Source organism: Panthera leo, chromosome A1 (assembly GCF_018350215.1).
Source record: "Panthera leo isolate Ple1 chromosome A1, P.leo_Ple1_pat1.1, whole genome shotgun sequence".
Lineage (NCBI taxonomy): Eukaryota > Metazoa > Chordata > Mammalia > Carnivora > Felidae > Panthera > Panthera leo.
In genome coordinates this window covers 72406076-72426739 of record NC_056679.1, presented here as the reverse complement: position 1 = coordinate 72426739, position 20664 = coordinate 72406076, and the positions used below count along the sequence as shown (strand labels likewise).

Genomic DNA, 20664 nt, shown 5'->3' with positions numbered 1-20664 from the left:
CACCAAGGAAGAAATCCTTACTGTTTAGCACAATGTAGGGAATGAATAAATATTTGATGAATAAAAGTGGTTTGAAATGTAAACAAAGACCAAATTTTGCTGGTGTTCCTCACTGTGAAGTTTAGTATGAAAAAAGTAGTTATTATTATTTTTTTTAGTGGATCGACACTTCAAACATATTTTACACATGATGACTTTTCCTAATTCTGACTTGTTTCCATATTTTGCTACAAAGAATCAAGGCAATTGCAATAAAAACCCCAAGATTGTGATATTTTATTTATTGTGTTCTTTGCCTGTTCTTTATTATGATATAATCATAACCTTGTAAAATGAATTATCATACAAGAGAAAATGAAGGCTTACATTTTTGAATCATCAATAGGCATTGTATGTATTTTTAAAATTCAAATTATTAATTTATGGACTGAGCAAAGAGATGAAGAATGTAGTTTTGGTTTAACTATGTACAAATTACTTTTTGATGACTAGCCCCTCTGAATTGTTCATTATTTTTGTTTGGTTTAGTTGACCTGGGATTCAGGTCAGTGCATTTGCCATGATATCTATCTGTCAAGCTCTCTCTCTCTAAGTGTGTGTAGATAGATAGATAGATATAGATACAGATACAGATATAGATACAGATACAGATACAGATACAGATATAGATATAGATATAGATATAGATATAGATATAGATATATAGACACATTCTTCATGACTTTTTGGTTACTTTTTATACTTAGCCACTTAGATATAATGCTCCTTCAGAATGTTCATTGCTAATGAAGGGACGTGGTTTTTTGAGGGACCATGATGTTAAAGTTTGGGAAAATCTGTACACCTTATCAGTTTCTCTTATCTTGCCACCCCACTCCTTTTCTCTTCTCCTCCTCCTCTCATTCCTTCTTTCTCTTCTCACTCCATTCTGATTCACAATGCATATTCACATACTAAAGAGTTTGAAAACTCTTGTAATTTATAGAGGTTGACCTATTTTTGTTTAAAGCATTATCTGATCACATTTTCAGTGATTAAGTGTTACGTATTTTTTGTATAAATTATAGATTTTTCTGTTCATACATTTTCTCCTTAATCCATTATTTATTTAGAGTTTAATACCTGGAATAGACAATGTAACCATATTTACAACGTCTAATCTGAATTTCTGGTCTAACAGAACAACTTTGATGGAGAGAATAGTTATGAGCTTCTCTGTTAGGGCTGGTGAGAATACTGAAGATATTTTAGGAGAACACCTTAATGTGTATAGCAACGCTTCATATTTTTGTTGTATACAACAGTTTTTGAAGTGCATTTGAGTATATGTTCTCATTTTGTTCTCTGAACAGTCTTATGAAATTATTATTCCCACTTTGTAGACTGTAACATTCATGCTTAGAGAAGAACATAGGGTTTATAAGGACATCCAGCTTACAAGCCCTTGTACTGGAACACAGCACTTTCCAGCTCACAAGACATATTTACGAAGAGCATGTCTTGCCACTGAATTGGACAACTCCTCTCCTCTTGATTCCTTGCAGTTCTAGAAAGGACTCTTTCCTAGGAGTTTCAAATTTTTTACGTGCATTATTGGGATTATCAATGTATACCTAAGTAAGATTACAGTACAGTTTAGAAAGTTGTTAAACTCGTGAAAATAAATGTTTCATTTGAAAAATTAAAAGTTGCCTTTTGCATTCTACTTATGTCAGTCAACAACACCCCCTACCCCCCCAAAAAAAGTTAGAGAAGAAAAGATAACGAGAAAGCTTTGAAGTTAGCACAGTTTATTTAAATGTTTGCTATTGACTTGTGTTTTTTTTTCTCCATTCATGTGTTCGGACAGTATGTGTAATACGTGTGGTGATTCTGGAGTCACACTGCCACAGTTCAAATCCAGGCTCTACCATCTAGCTCTTTGACCTTAGATTCATTCTTAACTACTCTGTGCCACATTTATTCACATTTACAATGGAACTTTAAAAACTTTTTTTAATGTTTATTTATTATTAAGAGACAGAGAGACACAGAGCATGAGCAGGGGAGGGGCCGAGAGATGGAGAGACACTGAATCTGAAGCAGGCTCCAGGCTCTGAGCTGTCAGCACAGAGCCCAATGTGGGGCTCAAATCCACAAACCACGAGATCATGACCTGAGCTGAAGTTGGACACTCAACCGACGGAGCCACCCAGGCGCCCCTACTTTTATAGAACTTAATAAAATTGTTGTGAAGATTAAAATTATTATTACATTAAAAGTACTTGACATATAGAAGACACTCAATAAATATTAGCTATTGATCTTCCTTTTTGTTCTTTTTTTGGGAGACATTTTCTGTAAACCTGATTAAGCTATTAGACTCTAAGCAAGTCTTGTCACATTTTGACCAGATACAATTGTTTTAAGGACAAAATAAAATGGAACATACAACAGTGCTTGGTATGTAGTAGGGAACAAAAGGTGAAGAAATGTATGAAACAAAAAAAATGTCAAAAATAAATCCTTCCAAGCAAATTTGCATTTCTCCTGTAGGATTAAGAGGGAAGATGGCTAAATCTAAGCTCATTGCATTTAAGTTGTCAAATTATGTAGTTGGTGGAATCTGTAATTCAAGAATTGCACAATTCCTTTGGGTTTAAGAAACTGTTTATTTATAAATTCATGTTTCAATGGAAAATTTCAAACAGCTCCATAGCAGAATAGCAGAGAATTTGTGAGCAAGTCAAAATTTATGATAGAAACTTAAAGTACCATTTGAGAGCATTTCTTTCCAAGAAGATGATCCTTAGAAAAACATCAATAGGTCCAATTAACAATCGTTATTGAAGTATCTGTATTTTTGACATTTTTTCCAATAGTTTTCTCAGAAAAGCTTATGATTAGCCAATCTGTAAAGATTAAAGTTTAGCACAGCTAAGTTGGAAATTCTAGGAATGTAGGGCTAATAAAACTTTCAATATTTTTTTCTTCTTGCTTTTCTTTCCTTCTCCTCCTCCTCCTTCTTCTCCATGCTTATGATTCTGTTTTTATTTTTAAGTTTTTATTAAGATTTTTTCTTTTTTTGGAGCAGTTTTAGGTTCACAGCAAAATTGAGCAGAACGTACAGAGATTTCTCATACATCCTCTGCCCCCATATATGTATCGCTTCCTTCATTATCAGCATCACTCACTGCAATAGTACATTTGTTACAATTGATGAGCCCACATTGACACATATAATCATCCAAAGTCCATAATTTACATTAGGGTTCACTCTTGGTGTTGCATATCCTGTGAATTTGGATGAATGTTTAATGACATGTATTCATCATTATGGTATTGTACAGAGTATTTTCACTGCCCTAAAAATCCTATGCTCCATCGATTCTTCTTCCCTCCCTGGGAATCCCTGGAAACCACTGATCTTTTTACTATATCCATAATTTTGTCTTTCACATTTTCGTATAGTTGGAATTGTATAGTATGTAGGCTTTTAAAATTGGCTTCTTTCACTTAGTAATCTGCATTTAAGGTTCCTTCCACAATAGCTCATTTAATCTTAACATTGAATAATATCCCATTGTCTGAATGTACCATAGTTTATCTATTTGCCTACTGAAGGACATCTTAGTTGCTTCCGGGTTATGGCAGTTATGAATAAAGTTGCTACAGATCCACATGCAGGTTTTGGGGTGGATGTGTTTTCAAGTGATTCTGTTTTAATATCTGTATTCTTCCTCTGAAGGGGATGATAAGATACTTTGAAAGAGTGATTCATCACACCATTGGCACGTCAACTTCTATGACATCAGTAGTTAATTACTTGGCATCACCCTGAGAGAATAAGCAGAGAGGGGTTACTGCGTGGGATGGGGCACCCAGAAGAGGCAGGTTTCATACAGGAGACAGAACAGGGGCCCTGGATGGAGAGGCTGGAAATTGAAAGGGAGATGGTGGCACAGATAAGCTTCTCTTCGTCTTCACAAACCCCTTCCTCTTTTTTCTCTTACCATCTTAACTTTGTTCAGTTCTGCAAGCCCAGGCTATTATGTTACCACATGACTTTGTTTTTAATCTATTTAACTTGTTTTATTTTCTTTGCTCTTAAGACAATTTTATTTCACTGCGAATACCGATATACTGTGAAACAATGTGATATTATGTCTTGTCTGTCTTTAATCAACTATTTCCTATTTGTCTTATTATATCCTGATGACCACAGCTGCTTCTCTGGATCACTAGCTTTGGCAGAAGGGTGTGTATGAACCTTCCACGTGCAGATAAAATAATCTAGAAAAAAGTTTCCCAGCATCCCAGAAATAGCAATGCCCTACAAAGAGATCTAAATTATTATGAGAGTAGCTACTTGTCTCATTAACATCAAAGACCTCAGTTTCTCTTTCCACACTCAAATACAAAGAGTGAGAAATAATATGATTATAGTAACATTTTAATTTTGATAATATTCATGGCACTGTGTAGCTGAGGCCATGGTCTTTTCTTTATCTTTCTATCCCTGTCTTTTATCTTGTTCCATAGGGCATTGTCAGATCACTAGATAGGCAAACTGATGAGTTTGATTTACATTAAATGGTTAGAAATTGTTCAAGGCTTAATGTAATATTTCTTATAGTGGCAGTGTTGCGGAAGAGAATTTTTTGTTTTCCCTTTAAGGTTCTTGTGGCTCATTGAAGAATTCAACTGACACGAGATAGATTAACAACAGAAAATCACATTTAATTACATATGTGTAAGGAGTCCAGATAAAGAAGAGAGATTCCAAAGACAGGCAGAATGAGGTATATATGCCCTTCTGGACTAAGGAGAAGGGGGTAGGGGCCTGGGGCTACAATGGGAAGGAAGGCAATTTATAGGAAGAATGGGACAAGTAAATGTTTGTTAAACGAATGTTTTCTGGGCCATCCAAAACCAACAGGACATAGACAGGAATTTTAACACAGAGACTTTGCTAAATTCCTCCCTGTCTACCACACCTCATTCATATTATGCTATAGTTATCTATGGTTATAGCTCCCTTCCTGAAACAGGTCTAAATCTAAATTCTTTTAGGCAGTTGTGGGGGAGTCAAAAAGAAAAAGTTCTTGATTAAAAATAATTAGCTTAAAATAATCCACATGCCAAAAAGACATGTTACGGGGTGACAAATTTTGCTCCCCTACAGCAGCATAAGCTATCATTACTATTTTACCTCTGTTCCTGATTTCATCTCCAAGTTAAACCCAGAAAAATCTCAACAAACAATATTTATTTTTGGTGGCAAAAAAGAAGTAAATACACTGCCATGAATTACCATTCATTGGAACAAAGTTGTGAGTGACAGCTGAAGATAGATGATTTGCTCCATCCATTTTTTAGGGAGGCTGTTCTCCATTTAACTCAGGTGCAGGAAATATACTTCCTTAGCAGATGGTGGACTGGAGGTGATTACTTATAGGATCAGTGTGCCCCACCATATCACCTCAGAAAATGCTCTGTAAGCTGGGAAATTGAAGACTTTGCACTCCTATGGTCTTTCCAGAAACATTGTTTTATGATTCCCACTATCTGGAGAGCGAAACATCTTTTAAGCATTCTGCAGAATTCTTGCCCGTGTTTGTTTGGGCTGTTCCTTAAGTTCTGTGTCTAAGCTAATATAGTATAGCCATATAGTATTTAGAGAATATAATGAACAATTAAGCAATTAATAAAATGTTTTTATAATAATGCCATTCTAAGTGATTTCCAAAAGAATGCACTGTAATTAAGATGATGTCTTCAAGTTTTTAAACTGTGTTCCCATGGAGATGGGACTTTCAGCTTCTTGTAAAGGGCACATCACCAAAATAATACACGAAAATGAAGAATGACATTATTAAAATAGAAAACCTAGTCTAAGTATATTCATTTCTCAAATTTAGCATATTCTGATTTATATATGCAATGTTAAGAGAACAAAAACCCACTTTGATTTTCTTAAGTGTGTTTTTCTCCACATTTTCTTATCCTTCCTCCCTGCCCACAGATGATGGAAATTCAGCAAATGGTTGTCACTCTGATACGCCATCTCATTATTTCCTTTCACTATTGTACCCTGTGTTGGATGCATTATTTTTAATACAGTGACTCTGCAAGGAAAGCAATGTTATTATCATCTTTATTTTGCAAAAGAGAAAGCTGAACTTGAGAGAAGTTAACATATGCAAGCACTGCTTGGTAAGTGGTAGAACCAAGTTTGGGACTTAAGTCTCTTACTTTTAAAACCCAGCTTCTTCCACATACTGAGATGTGTTGCTTCCTCAGGATCTCCTTCTTCACTGGAAACGTTAAAAATTGTTTAGTAAATGCTTATTGTATACATAAATAAATGAATTAAACCCTTTTTTTTTGTAAAAGATAAGCACAAGCTTCTTTTCTTCTCTGAATTTACACCTGAGAAAAAGTAAATTCTGGACAGAACACTTGTTGACTAGACCCAGCTGTGTTCTCTCTGTGGAAATAGGTACATCTGTGTGTTCTGAAATGTAGACTAAACCAGGCTGAAGTTGTCTTTGAAACTCCTTCTCTCTTTGGAGAAATGGCCCCTGCCTTCATGCCTGGTGCCATCTGCTGCCATTTTCACTGTTTGGTTTAATGGCTTCACATCAATTTCATTTTGTTTCAAACCTGTTATATAATATAAACCCACTGTGAGAGAATGTTCTGTTTCTAAACTGAAGTGAGGAGTTATGCTATTTCAACAATGTATTTAGTAAAAAGAGATGGTTCATTTAAAGTGTGAAAGTAACTAAATAGGGCCCTGAGGTAGCAGCCACACCATTTTCTTTTTCTCTACTCTAATGCCGCTTAATTTTAGAATGACTTGACTCTTTCCTCCACTTCAATCCAGGTATATTTTTTAATCACTCAAAATTTGAGAGCTTTTAGATTATGAAATTTTGTGCTCAACTTTGGCAGCATTTCTATACAGAATTGGAAAGGACTATGTTCTTTGTATCATCTCTGTCTAGCTTTAGAAAACTTAACTCATAAGCTTTATCTTACTGTAGTGTATGTATTTAGGGAAGGAGAGGAAAACAGAAGACAAGGTACTTATTTGTTTAGATCACTGCCCTTAGGAATCTGATTATCAGTCTACAGTACACTTAATTATAAATAAGTTGAATCTTTTATTAAAATTATTAATGCATCAGAATGTTAAAGCAAGATATAACTCATTTTTAAAGCTCTTATCCTAATAATAGATGTGTAAAATTGGTGGAAAATTTTGAAGGTCTCTATAAAAATAGTTTAAAGAACATCTATTTTGACCAAAGTATATTTCTAAATCATATCCTAAAGAAATAACTTGAAACATGTATACAGTTTAAGTACAAATGTTTACTGCAATGCCCAATGAAACCACAAACTCATGAACACTAAACTCAAAGAATAAACTTCAATTGACAAAAGGAAATTGGTTATAAAATTAACCAATAGAATAGTATGCTATTTAGCCAACAAAAAATGATGTTGTATCTATCTATCTATCATCTATCTATCTATCTATCTATCTATCTATCTATCATCTATCTATCTATTTAGCTAGCTAACTAGCTAGCTAGCTGAGTCTTTTACATGGAAAGATACTTACAATATATTATTAAAGGGGAGTTAGCATATAATATTCAATATGATCTTATTTATACAAACACAACTATATGTGGTAAAGGTATGAAAGAATATATCAGGTGTTAAAAATGTAATATATATGGAACTATGGTTTCTTTCTCATTAAACTTTCCTTTCCATTTTTATTTCAAAGAACACATATGGCATTTGTATTAAGGGAGGGTTTTTTTTATTAAGGGAGGACTTTTTTTTTTTGTAGTTTTACCCTCAGAACCAATAAATATTCAAATTTGTCTAAATTTTCAATTACTTTTCTGTAAGTCAGGGTGGATATATCTGATACTCATTGATGATATAATATAGATCTAGAATTTATAAAATTAAGTTCTAGACCAGAGATAACTGACGAATGACTCTCAATCTTTTCCACCTAATTCCATAAGTGAATTAGGTTGTGATGTTGCATATCAGTTTCACTGATCTCAAATCTCCCTACTGAACACGTGTTTAAATTATGTTATATAGGTGAGTTCCCATAACAAGTTCAAGAGAACATTTGTCCACATTCTACCAAACACTAACATTTACATCCAGATACATACTTACTATGTATCCAGATACATACTTTCTTTGGTCAACAGAGCAATTGAATCATCCATCATATGGAAAGGACTGAGAAATATACCAATTGTCTTGCTATTTAAAGGCAGTCTGTTGTCCTAGTATGTGACCTAAAGGCAACATTTACATGATTAAGCATCAGCATTGTTGTATTTTCCCAGTGTAATATGGCAGGTCTTTCTATTACCCCTTTCCTAAAATATGTATTGATTAATGGTAAGACTTCTTTAATGGCAAAATAAAATTAAAGAATACCTTAGGAAGTGCATAAATAGCACCATTAAGCACTGAAGTCTGTTCATTAAATGGACATTCAAAGAAATGATTTTAATAATGATAGAATGATTTGGAGAGCCCTACCCTAACTTGAGAAATAAGAAGAAGTTCAGTAACTGTGGGCAGTAAAGAATGGATCAACATGTTTTCAAGAGAAATAGATCAGAAGACCATTCCATAGCTTTAACTGATTTTCACTAGAGTCCCCAGGAGCTGGTGTATACCCAGCACATACCAATTACTACCAATTAGATGATAATTGGTAATACAATTTTCTTGTAATTTTCTATTGGTGATCATGAAAATATTGTCTCATAAGATGGAATTAGAGGATGTCTAAACTTCCATACAATTGATTTCTTTATTTTTGTGGTAATTTTCACATAAATTACAAGCACAGATGCAGTGAGATAGGATGACTCACTTGTGGTCTATAGTCTGGTCTCCTCTCTAACTTGACCCTCAGTGGGATCCAAGGCTCATCATCACTTTATATCCTGCTTCTCTCACTTCTTCTTTCTTCTTCTGCCCCAGTTTACTCTAACAGATAACAAGATGTCTTAGAAGTACAATAGGATCTCATTATAGCTCTCTCAGTATTACATTAACTTAGGTACATCACCAGGAGGATCACGTCCTTGGAATATAACAATACAGAGTAAAAGATCAATAACCACCTGTTGTTATTATGAAAAGAATCACAAAATCATAGGCATTTTCCAACGTCCTATCTCTGTAGGGTGTGCCCCCCACACCCTCACAGAGGTGAACTCTTTGGCATTTCACTGCTGCACAGCTTGATTGATGGGAAGAGTTTGATCAACCCTGTTTGACAGATAAAGAAATAGATTCACTGAGTCATTGAATGTCCCTATCTGTTGGATAGCATTAGAGTAGTGATGGGACTCACCTCTCCCCATCCAGCTGTGATAGGTGCCTTATTGTTCACTCACTACAGTTCAGAAACATGCTCACAGTTTTGTAGTTGGCCTGCCCTTATCTTCATTCCATTTCTTACATCTATATTGTGTTATAAACACATTCATGACTCTTGGATCAGTGGGCACATTTGCCTCAGAGGTACTTGAACACATATACTGGACCCTGTGCATTTTAACCAGTTTTGGCCATTTTGGGATTCAGAGAGAGTGAAACCTGAGTTCATCATTATTCATGAGAGCCCTTCTTCCTTTTCTGTTTTTTATTTCCTCTAAAACAAATTCACACAGTTTTGCTAGCTGAAATAACTGCACTGGGGATGTCAGTTAAAAACTCTTTAAGTGTCATATCCTAAGTTTTTTAGGAAATTAATTTCTATTTAACCTAATGGTATTTGTCCACCTCTTAGAAGTACGATTTTGTGACTCATATTTCAGACCTTGGTATTTTCCAAGGTTTTTGGTTGTTTATTTGGCCTGATATCAGGTATCAAAAGGCCTATAAATTGCAAAATTCAGCTTGGTTACTTTTGGTTGGTATGTTTCTGCACTTAGGTAGGATAAGGAGGAACCACCTTTTATAAAAGGTGGAGAATTTCCTATCAGATTTTTATAACAACTTGTGGTATTTATAAAATCGTTTTTCTATCAGAGTTTCACGGCATAATTATGATGGATTAAAAATAGATGCCCTCACGTGGTGAAGTTTTGAAACTTTTCTGTAAACCTGAACTTATTGTTAAATAAAAAGTTATCATTAAAATCTAGTAATAAAATAATCTAATCTAACAATACAAATCACTCACTGCTGATGTTCTTGATTAATCAGTGAAATACAGCCACCTTCTATTTACCTTCCTCATCGGTCTTTATATCCTAACTCGTTATAACTGCATGTAATAATTTTCTTTTCGAAAGTTCACATTAGGCCACTTTGCTTTTATGAAAGACCTACACTGGTACTGGTCTTGGTTAACCAGAAGAAATCCAAAGAGGATTTTTGCTTTTCCAAAATGGTAATTGCTTCTTCGCTTCACACGACTTTGACTTACAAAAGGTTTCATAGGAATGCTCTACTTTCAGGGAGTGGTAAAATCAGTATTTTATTTGCCCAATTAGTTTTTTTTAAGTTTATTTACTTATTTTGAAAGAGAGGGAAAGCAGGGGAGAGGTAGAGAGAGAGAGAAAGAGAGAGAGAGAGAGAGAAAGAGAGAGAGAGACTCCCAAGCAGGCTCCACACTATCAGTGTGAAGCCTGATGTGGGACTCGAACCCATGAAACGTGAGATCATGACCTGAGCCAAAACCAAAAGTCAGACGCTCAACCAACTGAACCACCCAGGTGCCCCTCCCCAGTAAGATGTTTTTTAATAAACTTCTTATTTGAGAATAAGTTCAGTTTTACCCAAAAGTTGCAGAGACAGTGCAGAGAGCTCATGTGTGCCCGTTCTTTAGCGTTTCTCTTTGCATTGTCCCCAGTTCTGTGGATACAATATGCCTCATTCATTTCTCAAACCCCTCTTAGCACTAAGTACTTGTACCTTTTACTTACTCATTGGATTTCAGTAATGGAGGGTAGATGGACAATTGGAGAAGCACATTTTAGCTGATTCGTATTTTATAAATAAACAAGAGTGGTTGTTGTAATTATTACAAATACAACACAGCACCTACCTAATAGAATGGCAAGTCCAGGAACATGCTATCATTTATTTTCTAGGTGATTATAATGGTGGCTTTAGTATGCAAAGGTTTTACCTAAAACTTTGAGAGAGCTAGAAGTTGGTTCATTTCTCCAAATTGATTACATACAAGTTATAGCAGGAATAATCTGTCAGGAAAGATTGACATTTATCTCGTATGTGATATCTGCATAACACATTTTACAAGTTAGTTTTTAAGATTAATTCACATCATAAAACTTTTTCAAGTTTGGTTAGTAATGAGAAGCCATTGAATGTGTGCCACCTAATGTCTTTTTTCAGCGGGCTTTAGAACTCTTATTTAGGAGTCATCTTTGTAAATATTGCCATTAGCCACGTCACCAGGATAGAGCATATGCTGATGTGCACTGCCCTTCAAAAACCAATCAGAAAAAAACACACATAGCATATTGGAAAGATCAGCAAGCTGATATTGTTCCTGTTGTGTGTAAAGAAAAAGATGAAAAGAAAGAAATCTTGAAGCTGAGGCCACATTAAGGTATTTTGTATGGTGTCAGCATTGAACAGAGAAAGCTCTGTGTGAGTTTAAATGCTACTATTTGCATAGAGAACGCTGTAATTCAAAAGCAAAATCATCATTTCTTAGGCTTATTTGCATTTGATTATGTATCTATGTGGAGATTTTTATAACAGAGTCCCTAAATGGATATAAGAACTAAAAAGAAGTCCTCTCCGTGGAAAATAGATTGTAAAGCAAAACGAGCACCATTTGCATTTAATTTTGGATTGCTTCCTTAGAATAAATCCCAGGAATAAATGAAATCAAATGTCCAAAATACCAAAACATCATTCATTGCCTGACGTTCTAATGCAGTATCTTCTCTGGAAAGGAATTGATGCTTCTACATAAATGCTTGTTTCTCCAAAGGCAGATCAATGCCTGGAAGGGCCATGAACACAGATAGATACTTTGTCAAGGAGGGAGAACACTGCTGTAGTTGACAGGCCTTCAGATGGAGATTAGGGTGTGCTTTGACCAAAGGCTCACTGCTTCCAAAAGGAGGTTCCAGGTCAAACATCTGTTTATGCCCGGACTTAGTCTATACATTAGCAAACTTGATGTATTCACATCTGACCTGATGAAACAACTTTATTTTACTCCTGTGTTGAATCACATAAACATAACATTCTAAAGTGACTCATCTCTTTTCTTTCCCCAAACATAACCAGACTCATAGGAAATGTCTGGAATAGATGTAGTTCCTTTTCAAGTATAAGCCTATATGGAATTCCTTTTCCCCCTGCTGAAGGCACTGGATGCCTTACCTCCCAACCTGATGAGCAAATATGTTACATATACACCTTTGCTCGAATAATGCCAGTCAATGCAGAAGTAGGGGCTCCAAATCCCCTGATGAGATCTGAGACTCACGCTGCTTGATTCAACTTGGTGGTTTTCTGTCAGTGGGGTAATACACAGTTTACCTCTCTAGGGAGAGGAACAGTGAAGTAGAGGGGACAACAAAAACACCAGATAGTGAATTGAAGGGCTGAGCTCTGTACTCCACTTGATCATTAACAGGATGGTGACTTCAGTTTCTTTGTTGAGTTTAATGTCTATTTTGCCCCTACAAGTGGGCATTAGAAACGTTTGACAAATCCATTGGTCTCAGCTAGAGGTTACCATTTTTGAAATCAGAAGAAAGAGAGCTGGCACAGGAAAGGTCATGCATTTCTCCTTCAGGTGTTTCTTAGTGCTAGAGTGTTTTCCAGGTTCTAATAGTAACCATGCTTCCAATTGTTCCTATGCCCACATTAACAACAACAACAACAACAACAACAACAACAAGCCAACTTTTTTTGCACCGAAAAGCAGCCACTTGGTTATGACATCTTTGATGTCATTGTGGTCCATGATCTCAAAATATGAATGTTCTTAGCTTAGCATTGTATTTCCATAGTCTCCTATTACCCTTAAGACTCTTCTTTACAATGAAATGTTTGTCAGTAGAATCTCCAAGCCTAATGCTTGCTGGTTTTCCTGGCATAAGGCTTCCTTGATGACCACCCATGACAGACAGAATTTCTTTCCTGGATTTTATCCTTTTTCTGGTTTCTGGAATCAGGTATTATGTTTAGGGTAATGTTCCTCATTTCTAATCATAAAAGACAACATAAAGAATTTTTTCAGTGTTTTATTTTCTTTGGAGTTTTTTTTTTTCTATGTTCTTAAATGATCAAAACAATGTTTGGGCCATCATTCCTTTTAAATGTTTTCAAATTAATTTTTAATTGTCCCTATTCTGCCACTATATGTAAATAAACGGTTTTCAGTACTGTTCATCTTTCTTCTTGGTTTCCATAAGAACCCTTTTTGCTGTTTTTCTCTTTGTTTCCCGATTTAATTCTTCATCTCAACCCCAATGGTGTCTCTCTCCCTAAAGTCCAGCCTTGAATATCTGTTCTAGTCTCTTAGCCTTCTAAGGAATTCCTTGGCTTTTCTCTCTTGACTTCTTCTTCTCTGCACATAGGTGACCTTCCAGTCTTCATCTTCAGCCCTAGCTTCTCACTCATGGTTTCACTTTATTCCGGGACATTTCCATTGAAATGTCCTAGCATAGTCAGATTATAAGAATACATAATGGAGCGCTGTGCTCCTCTGAGAATACAAGTGTAGTATATAGCTAAACTGAAGGTTGGTATAAGCATTTGTATTCAGAAATATGGAAAGCAGTTATAAGAGGTCTCAGGGTTGAAAATCTGGGGAGAGATCAGGGTCAAGGAAAAAGGGAGAAAGCCAATAACAAAGGATCAATAAAGCCTCAGAATATTTACTTGAAGATGTATTTACTTGCCATCCAGTTGTTATTTCCTCCCTTATAGTTACAAAAATAATACATACTTTTGAAAAACATATGGAAATCATAGCAAACTACAAATTTACCTGCAATATGAACATCTAGAATTAATGGTTGTTAGTATTTTTGTGTGTAACCTATTATACTTCCTCTTTTATGTTTACAAATATTTGAATCATAACATAACTAACTGCCTTTTGTAACGTTCTTAAACAATATATCATAAATGTCTTCACATGCTGTGAAATAGTGTAGAATATAATTTTTTGTGTGTAAACTGGTTCAGCATATAGGTTTGCATGATTTAGTTAGCACATTTCTTATTGTTGGAAGTCTAGGTCATTTAAGAAAAACTTTCATGAAATCCAAGGACCCATTTGAGTGACCCACGGAGAGAGCCCTTTTGAGTTGGTCTTTAATGGCTAAGGTGGAGAGGGAGTGTGAGCCACTGAAAAGAACCAGATACGGGCTTCCAAGCCTGGCACTTTACTCATCATCTATATGACTTTGGATAAGGGACTGTACATCTCTGGATTGGTTTTCTTTATCTATAAAATTAGAATCTTGGGTTAGTTTACCTGTTAGATGCTTTCAGCTCTGGCCTTTTAAAATTCTATGTGACTGAGGATAATGCATAAAGAATATTTGGAATTCTTATGGAAGCCCAGAGATATGAAACTTGAGGCGAAGGTCCTGGAATGAGGATAAAAATTGTCCCGCTTACAAAACCCCACCCATTAATGAATTCTGCTGTCCTCCCAACCCCCATCTTCGGCAGGCAGGTGTTTCTACCAAAAGAATCCACTTTGAACATTAGTTTGATGATTTTAGAGAATGGCAAGATGATAATGGAATAGAGAAGATATAAAAATCAGAACCAGCTTATGTTACATGATACTGTAGGTGACCTGCTTATCACACTGTGGCTCCTTGGCCTCTAAATGACTCTGTACACATTTGTAGATTCTCTTCATCTTTTATGAAACATATCCAGAAACTCAGTTGTTGCATACCTGAAACTAATATAATATTGTATGCTAATTATACTTCAATAAAAAATGGGTTTTGATTTTTAAAAACTTATATTCTCCATTAATAAAATCTCAAATTAGAAAATAAATACTGCAGATGATTAGATAACAAAGTTGAGGTTTTCTCATTTGCTACTTTCTAAATTATGCCTCTATCTACCTTACCCCCTCCTATCCCTTGTGCTCAGATATCCTCAGATGCACAGTTGAAATGTCACCCTGGAGTTAAGAAATTATATGCATCTCTTAGGATAGTAAGATTAAATTTTGCCTTATGTACATCTTGGGGAAAAAAAAGAAATGAATGTTTGCTAAGCATGATGTATAAACAGCCACGAATCTAGGTGATTCATGCTTGTTGACATAAGTAATTCTGTGGGGTAAGTATCACTGTCCATCACTTAAACCCTGGTGGAGAGAGGTTCAAGGCCATACGGCAGAGCTGGGATGTAAACTATGTTTTACTTTACTCCAAAGTTCTTTCTGTTGCACCATGATCATATGCATATGGCAATGGGATGGTCCAACTTTTATGCATGTCTGAAGATTTGCAGTGTGTGAGGGTGGAGGGGAAGAGTTTCTGAAAGTCTTACACAGCAGTTGTAAATTAATTTCAAAAATCCTTCAGAATGATAAAACAAAAACCAACCAGTAAACAACAAATGAATTTTTATGATCCAATTTTCCTCTAGTATAATTTCCTTTTGTATTTAGGATGATTGTATCCCCTGCCATAGTCCTCTTTGATAGCTATGAACCCAGTGAAATTAATAGCTCACTATTTTCTCCAAAGTGCCCTGGTTTCTGTGATAAATAATGTGATTTTTCTATTTATACTGGTCATCAATTATTAAAATCTGTATGGTCCTAGGTCAGAAATCAACAAGGGCCCAAGAGATGACATTAAATCCCAAGGCATAATTGCATCAGGATATCTGACAGTCTTTGATGTTGTCCTTCTTGTCTTGATAGTAACTAGAAGTCATATGGGGCATTTTCCTTCTAACAATGACTTTCATTAGTTTCTGCTACACCCTCAATGCTTTTTAATGTGAATTTAGTTCTTTTGAGCAGTGTAATGCAACTGAATGAAATGGAGTGTAACATTTTAATCCAGTTAGGAAAACCAAAAGGCTTTTGAGGTATTTTTAAAGTAGGTTAGAAAGCTGCAAGCCTTGCAAACAGGGGAGCAGTGATCTCTTCCCCTTTGTGACCCACTCTTCCATTCCCAAAATACTGAAACATCTCAACTCCCTGACTTTGCTTCTGCTGAAATTATGTTACAGTTGGTAACGGCAGTGGTTGTTAAAGAGTGGTCACCCAGCCAGCAACATCAACATCCCTTGGGAGCTTGTTGGACCCATCCCAGACCCACTTAATCACAATCTCTAGGACTGGGACCATGAAGCACGCTCAGGTCTGAAAGCCACTGCTGTAATGCCAAGAAACTGTCAAATTGGCAGTCTCTGGGAGAAAAATAGTATTATGCATGCAACATAATTGTATTTAAATTGAGTAAATAAAAAAGAACATAGCTGCCTTATGATATGTGCAGGTGATTGAGACTTGCACAAGTGGTAATTAATCATCTTGAGGACTCTTGATACTAGGAGGTCTGATAGCTCCAAGACCATAATAAAAGCAACATTCCTTCAATTAATTTCTATTTGGGACCTACTGCATAGCGAGCCCCATTCTAGAAGATGATACAGTTGTGGGCCAAACCAAAGGCCCTACACTCATAGAGCAGGGGTGTTTTTTTTTCTTCTTATTTTTTTTCCTATTGGGGGAAAACAGACAACAAACGCAGATCAAATACATCCATGTTTAGTAGCATATAGTGTCAAGACCAGTGCTGTGAGGTCCTATCAGGTGCTGTGAAGCTGGGTCACAGGATGCAGAGTGGCTGGGGTGGGGGATGACTGCTGATTCAGCTGGCTTACAGATGCCCCATGTCAACCCTTCAGTCCTGCTGGTGTCCCTGGCAGAGGGCACTGCAGATACAAAGGCCTGGAGGCATCAGGCTCTTCCTGCATTGTTTTGCAATTAGATGCTGGTGGGTTCTGTAGGTAGGTCTGTGTTTGCAAGGTGGAAAAGATAGACCCATGCAACAGTTATTTTGTAAAAACAGCTTTTTTTTTTTGGACACTCATAAGTTTGGAAATAAGAACAAAAGAAACCCAGGAAGAGACAGTGTAGAGCATCAGGAGTGCCTTTTATTTTCTAGCGGCCGATCCCTAAGCTATTTGCAAACTGGATTTGGGGGGTGGCTGCTGGCTGTAGCATGAATTCATAAAGCCCAGTTCTCTATTCTCAGATCTCTGTGCTCCATTTCAGGGCAAGAGTTCCATCACACCAGAACCCTGAGTTATCTTTGATCCTGTTTCTTTTCTTTCTCTCTTCCCCTCCAGTCTGACACCCAAGTTCATCAGCTGTATCCCCTGGATGTTTCTGTGACTATGTCCTCTCTTTTTTCTCTCATCATTTTCACCTGTGTTGTTCTAATAGCCCCCTAACTCATGTCCCTGCCTCCAGTCTCTGTCCACTCCAGCTCATCACCCACTACAGTTGGAGTCCAAAAACATGGGTGTTAGTCACAATCCTCTTCAAAAAGTTTCTCCATTGACACAATGCTCAGGTCCAATCTTTTCACCCCCAAAGTCAAGACCTTCTATAATTGGCCTCAAACTAATTTTCACTCTCATTTCCCATCTGTTCTACAACTTATACCAGTTCAAAACCCAAATAAGCCATCCTTTTCTCACCCAGTTTTCAAAATTCCTTTTTAAATTCAGGGTATATTTCAAATGCCAGCTTCTCCATGCAGGATTCCCTGATTTCCCAACTAAAAGAGGGTATTCTCTGTTCTACTGAAGCAAGTTGGTTTTTCTTCTATTTAGTATTTAGTTTTGTAGTACAGTTCGGTGTTGATTTATATGTTATCCTAATTACATTATGACTTATTTTAGAGTGAACAACTAGTTTTAGTCATTTTTCTATCACTCCAAATCTTAGCACAGTGTTACACATGTAAGTACTTGTTAACTTGAATTTAATTAAGTATTAGAAGTTGGTGTGCTATATGTTATAAAATAAAAACATGATTTAGCTCTTCCTGTAGCAGAATATTTGATGTACTGCCACACTTTTATTCCACTGAGGCTGGAAAACAATTTTCTTTTTCCTGAACATTACATTCATATTTCTGAAGTTCTATTTACCAAGAACTTTTTTCTTTCTCTTAAAATATGATTCTTCTTGGTTTAGGGTCATTCTGCTTAGAGAAATTCCTCACATATCCATTTTATATTGAATAGCATATACACAAAACATGCATGCAATGAATTTCTTTCAAAAATGATGGAAAAGCAAAAAACTAAATGAAGCTTTCAATGCATTTTTTAGAAAATTACCGCCCTTCAGATTTTTTGACCACTTATACATGACAGTTGATAACAGATATTATGTTCCTTTAACTAGCAGATGTTCTCTTCAAATTGCTATGATTATTTTTCATCTTGTGGTTAAGATACTAGTACAAAGAATTTAAAGGAGAAAGATACGTGTTTATAATGGTCTTGTAGTTGTATTAGCCATATATTAATGTGTCATGCCTAATTACATAACAATTCATGATGGTGCTGTTACTGGTCTTTTAATCATGGTGAGAATGTACTATAGAATTGCAAAGCATCTTTCAAATAACTAGGCAATTGACTCAGGAGGCACTAAGTTTTTCCATGAGGAGTAGCATGATATAATTGTAAATTTAGCAAAATATGTTTATTAGCTCATTTTTAATTTCACATGCTACTAATTTTATTTCCTGCAGTTCCTATAAACCTCAGATTACTTCTCATTATACAATTATATTATATTACTTAGGAAGTAAAATAAAAATTGCACAACTTGTGATTTATGGGCTTAAGTGACCTGTAGCTAATGATTTGATAATCTCTTGTGGCCCAAAACAATTTCTCTGGAAATTAAGAGTAAAAATGAGCCACAGCACACACACAAAAGATCTTGTTATTTGTAAAGTTAAAGAACAGAATTCATCAAGTTCACTAACAATAAATTCTCTCTGCCTTAGATTCTTCAAGGATATCATAAAAGTTAAAATGTAGATTTTTATCAAGATCTTTGCTATACAGCCAACCCTAGAACAAAAACAAGAGGTATATATTGCTATTATTTCCTTCATTCATTTTTTAATTTATTAAATGATTTTTAGTCATTTTGAATACAAAGGAAAGTTGAAGGAACTACTACCTAACCATTACCTATATTCAATACTTATCAGAATTTTCTCTTTTTCTTTATCTCTTTCTTTGTGTATAAACACACACACACTTGTGAGTCGTTTGAGAGTGAGTTTCAGACATCATGATGGCATTTCATTTCTAAATACATCACTGTGCATCTTCTCAGAATAAGACCTCATTCCCATGTAACCACAATACCATATCACATGTAAGAAATGGCATAAAACAATACCCAGCCCATACTCTTATTTCCCCAACTGTTCCAAACATTTCTTTCAGAGATTTTCTTTTCTTTATCTTTTTTCTTCTTTGATTCTTACTGCCTTCTCAGGTTTTAACTGAGCATTGTATATGATCCCAGCTTCTCTCTTCTCTTTGATTATCAATTAGACTTTTGTTTTACGAATGTTTGTGGTTGCCCACAGTTTGTAATATACATTTATAGTTAATGCATTTTTTAAAATTTTTTGATGTTTATTTATTTATTTTGAGAGAGAGAGAGTACACAAGGAAGACAGGGGCAGAGAGAAGGAGAGACAGAATCTCAAGCAGGCTCCATGCCATCATCACAGAGCCCAATATGGGGCTTGAACTCAAAATCGTTAGACAATGACCTGAGCTGAGATCAAGAATCAGGTGCTTAACTGACTGAGCCACCCAGATGCCCTGCATATTAATCAGATATTTTAAATTTCACTTCTGGTCATTCTATTTTATGTATTTATTTATTTTGAGAGAGAAAGAGAGAGCATGAGAGGGGATAGGGACTGAGGGAGAGAGAGAGTCTTCAGCAAGTTCCATGGTGAGTCTGCAGCTCAATACAGGGCTCAATCCTACCACCCTGGGACTGTGACCTCAGCCAAAATCAAGGGTCAGGGGGCGCCTGGGTGGCTCAGTCAGTTAAGTGGCCAACTTCGGCTCAGGTCATGATCTCGCAGTCCGTGAGTTCGAGCCCTGCGTCGGGCTCTGTGCTGACAGCTCAGAGCCTGGAGCCTGTTTCAGATTCTGTGTCTCCCTCTCTCTGACCCTCCCCCGTTCATGCTCTGTCTCTCTCTGTCTCAAAAATAAATAAACGTTAAAAAAAATTAAAAAAAAAAAACAAAATCAAGGGTCAGATGCTCAACCAACTGAGCCACCCAGGTGTGCCATCTGGTCATTTAAAATTCTCTGCCACATCTGAGTCTTATTCTGATGCTTTGTCTCTTCAGACTGCCTTTTAGCATGCTTTGTAATTTTTTGTTGAAACCAGACATGATGCATCAAGTGGAAGGAACTGAATTAGAGGGCCCTTTGGTGTGGGTTTTTCTATTTATCTGCCTAGGATTTAGGCTGTGTGTCCTTTTTGCTATAGCTATGGTGTCAGGGATTAACTTTTCTTCTACTGTCCTCTCTCCCCTGATGTCATTGCACTTCCCTAGAGAC

General features: G+C 36.0%; 1 protein-coding gene across 7 annotated transcripts in view; it reads left to right on the top strand.

Annotated features, from left to right (window-relative positions):
• Positions 1-20664, top strand: part of FGF14 (fibroblast growth factor 14) — a 631433-nt gene that overhangs the window by 362778 nt on the left and 247991 nt on the right. Inside the window, exons 1-2 of one of the 7 annotated variants that reach the window (XR_006200047.1) lie at positions 4657-4781; positions 6005-6195. The exons of 5 other annotated variants lie outside the window; for them this stretch is intronic. Coding sequence is in view for 1 of the 2 variants with exons in the window: in XM_042930034.1 (XP_042785968.1) it covers positions 6180-6195 (16 nt within the window). In the remaining variant the exon portion in view is untranslated. Of the gene's footprint in view, positions 1-4656; positions 4782-6004; positions 6196-20664 lie in introns of those variants that run through there. One more of the 7 variants, XM_042930034.1, reaches the window with a different exon arrangement.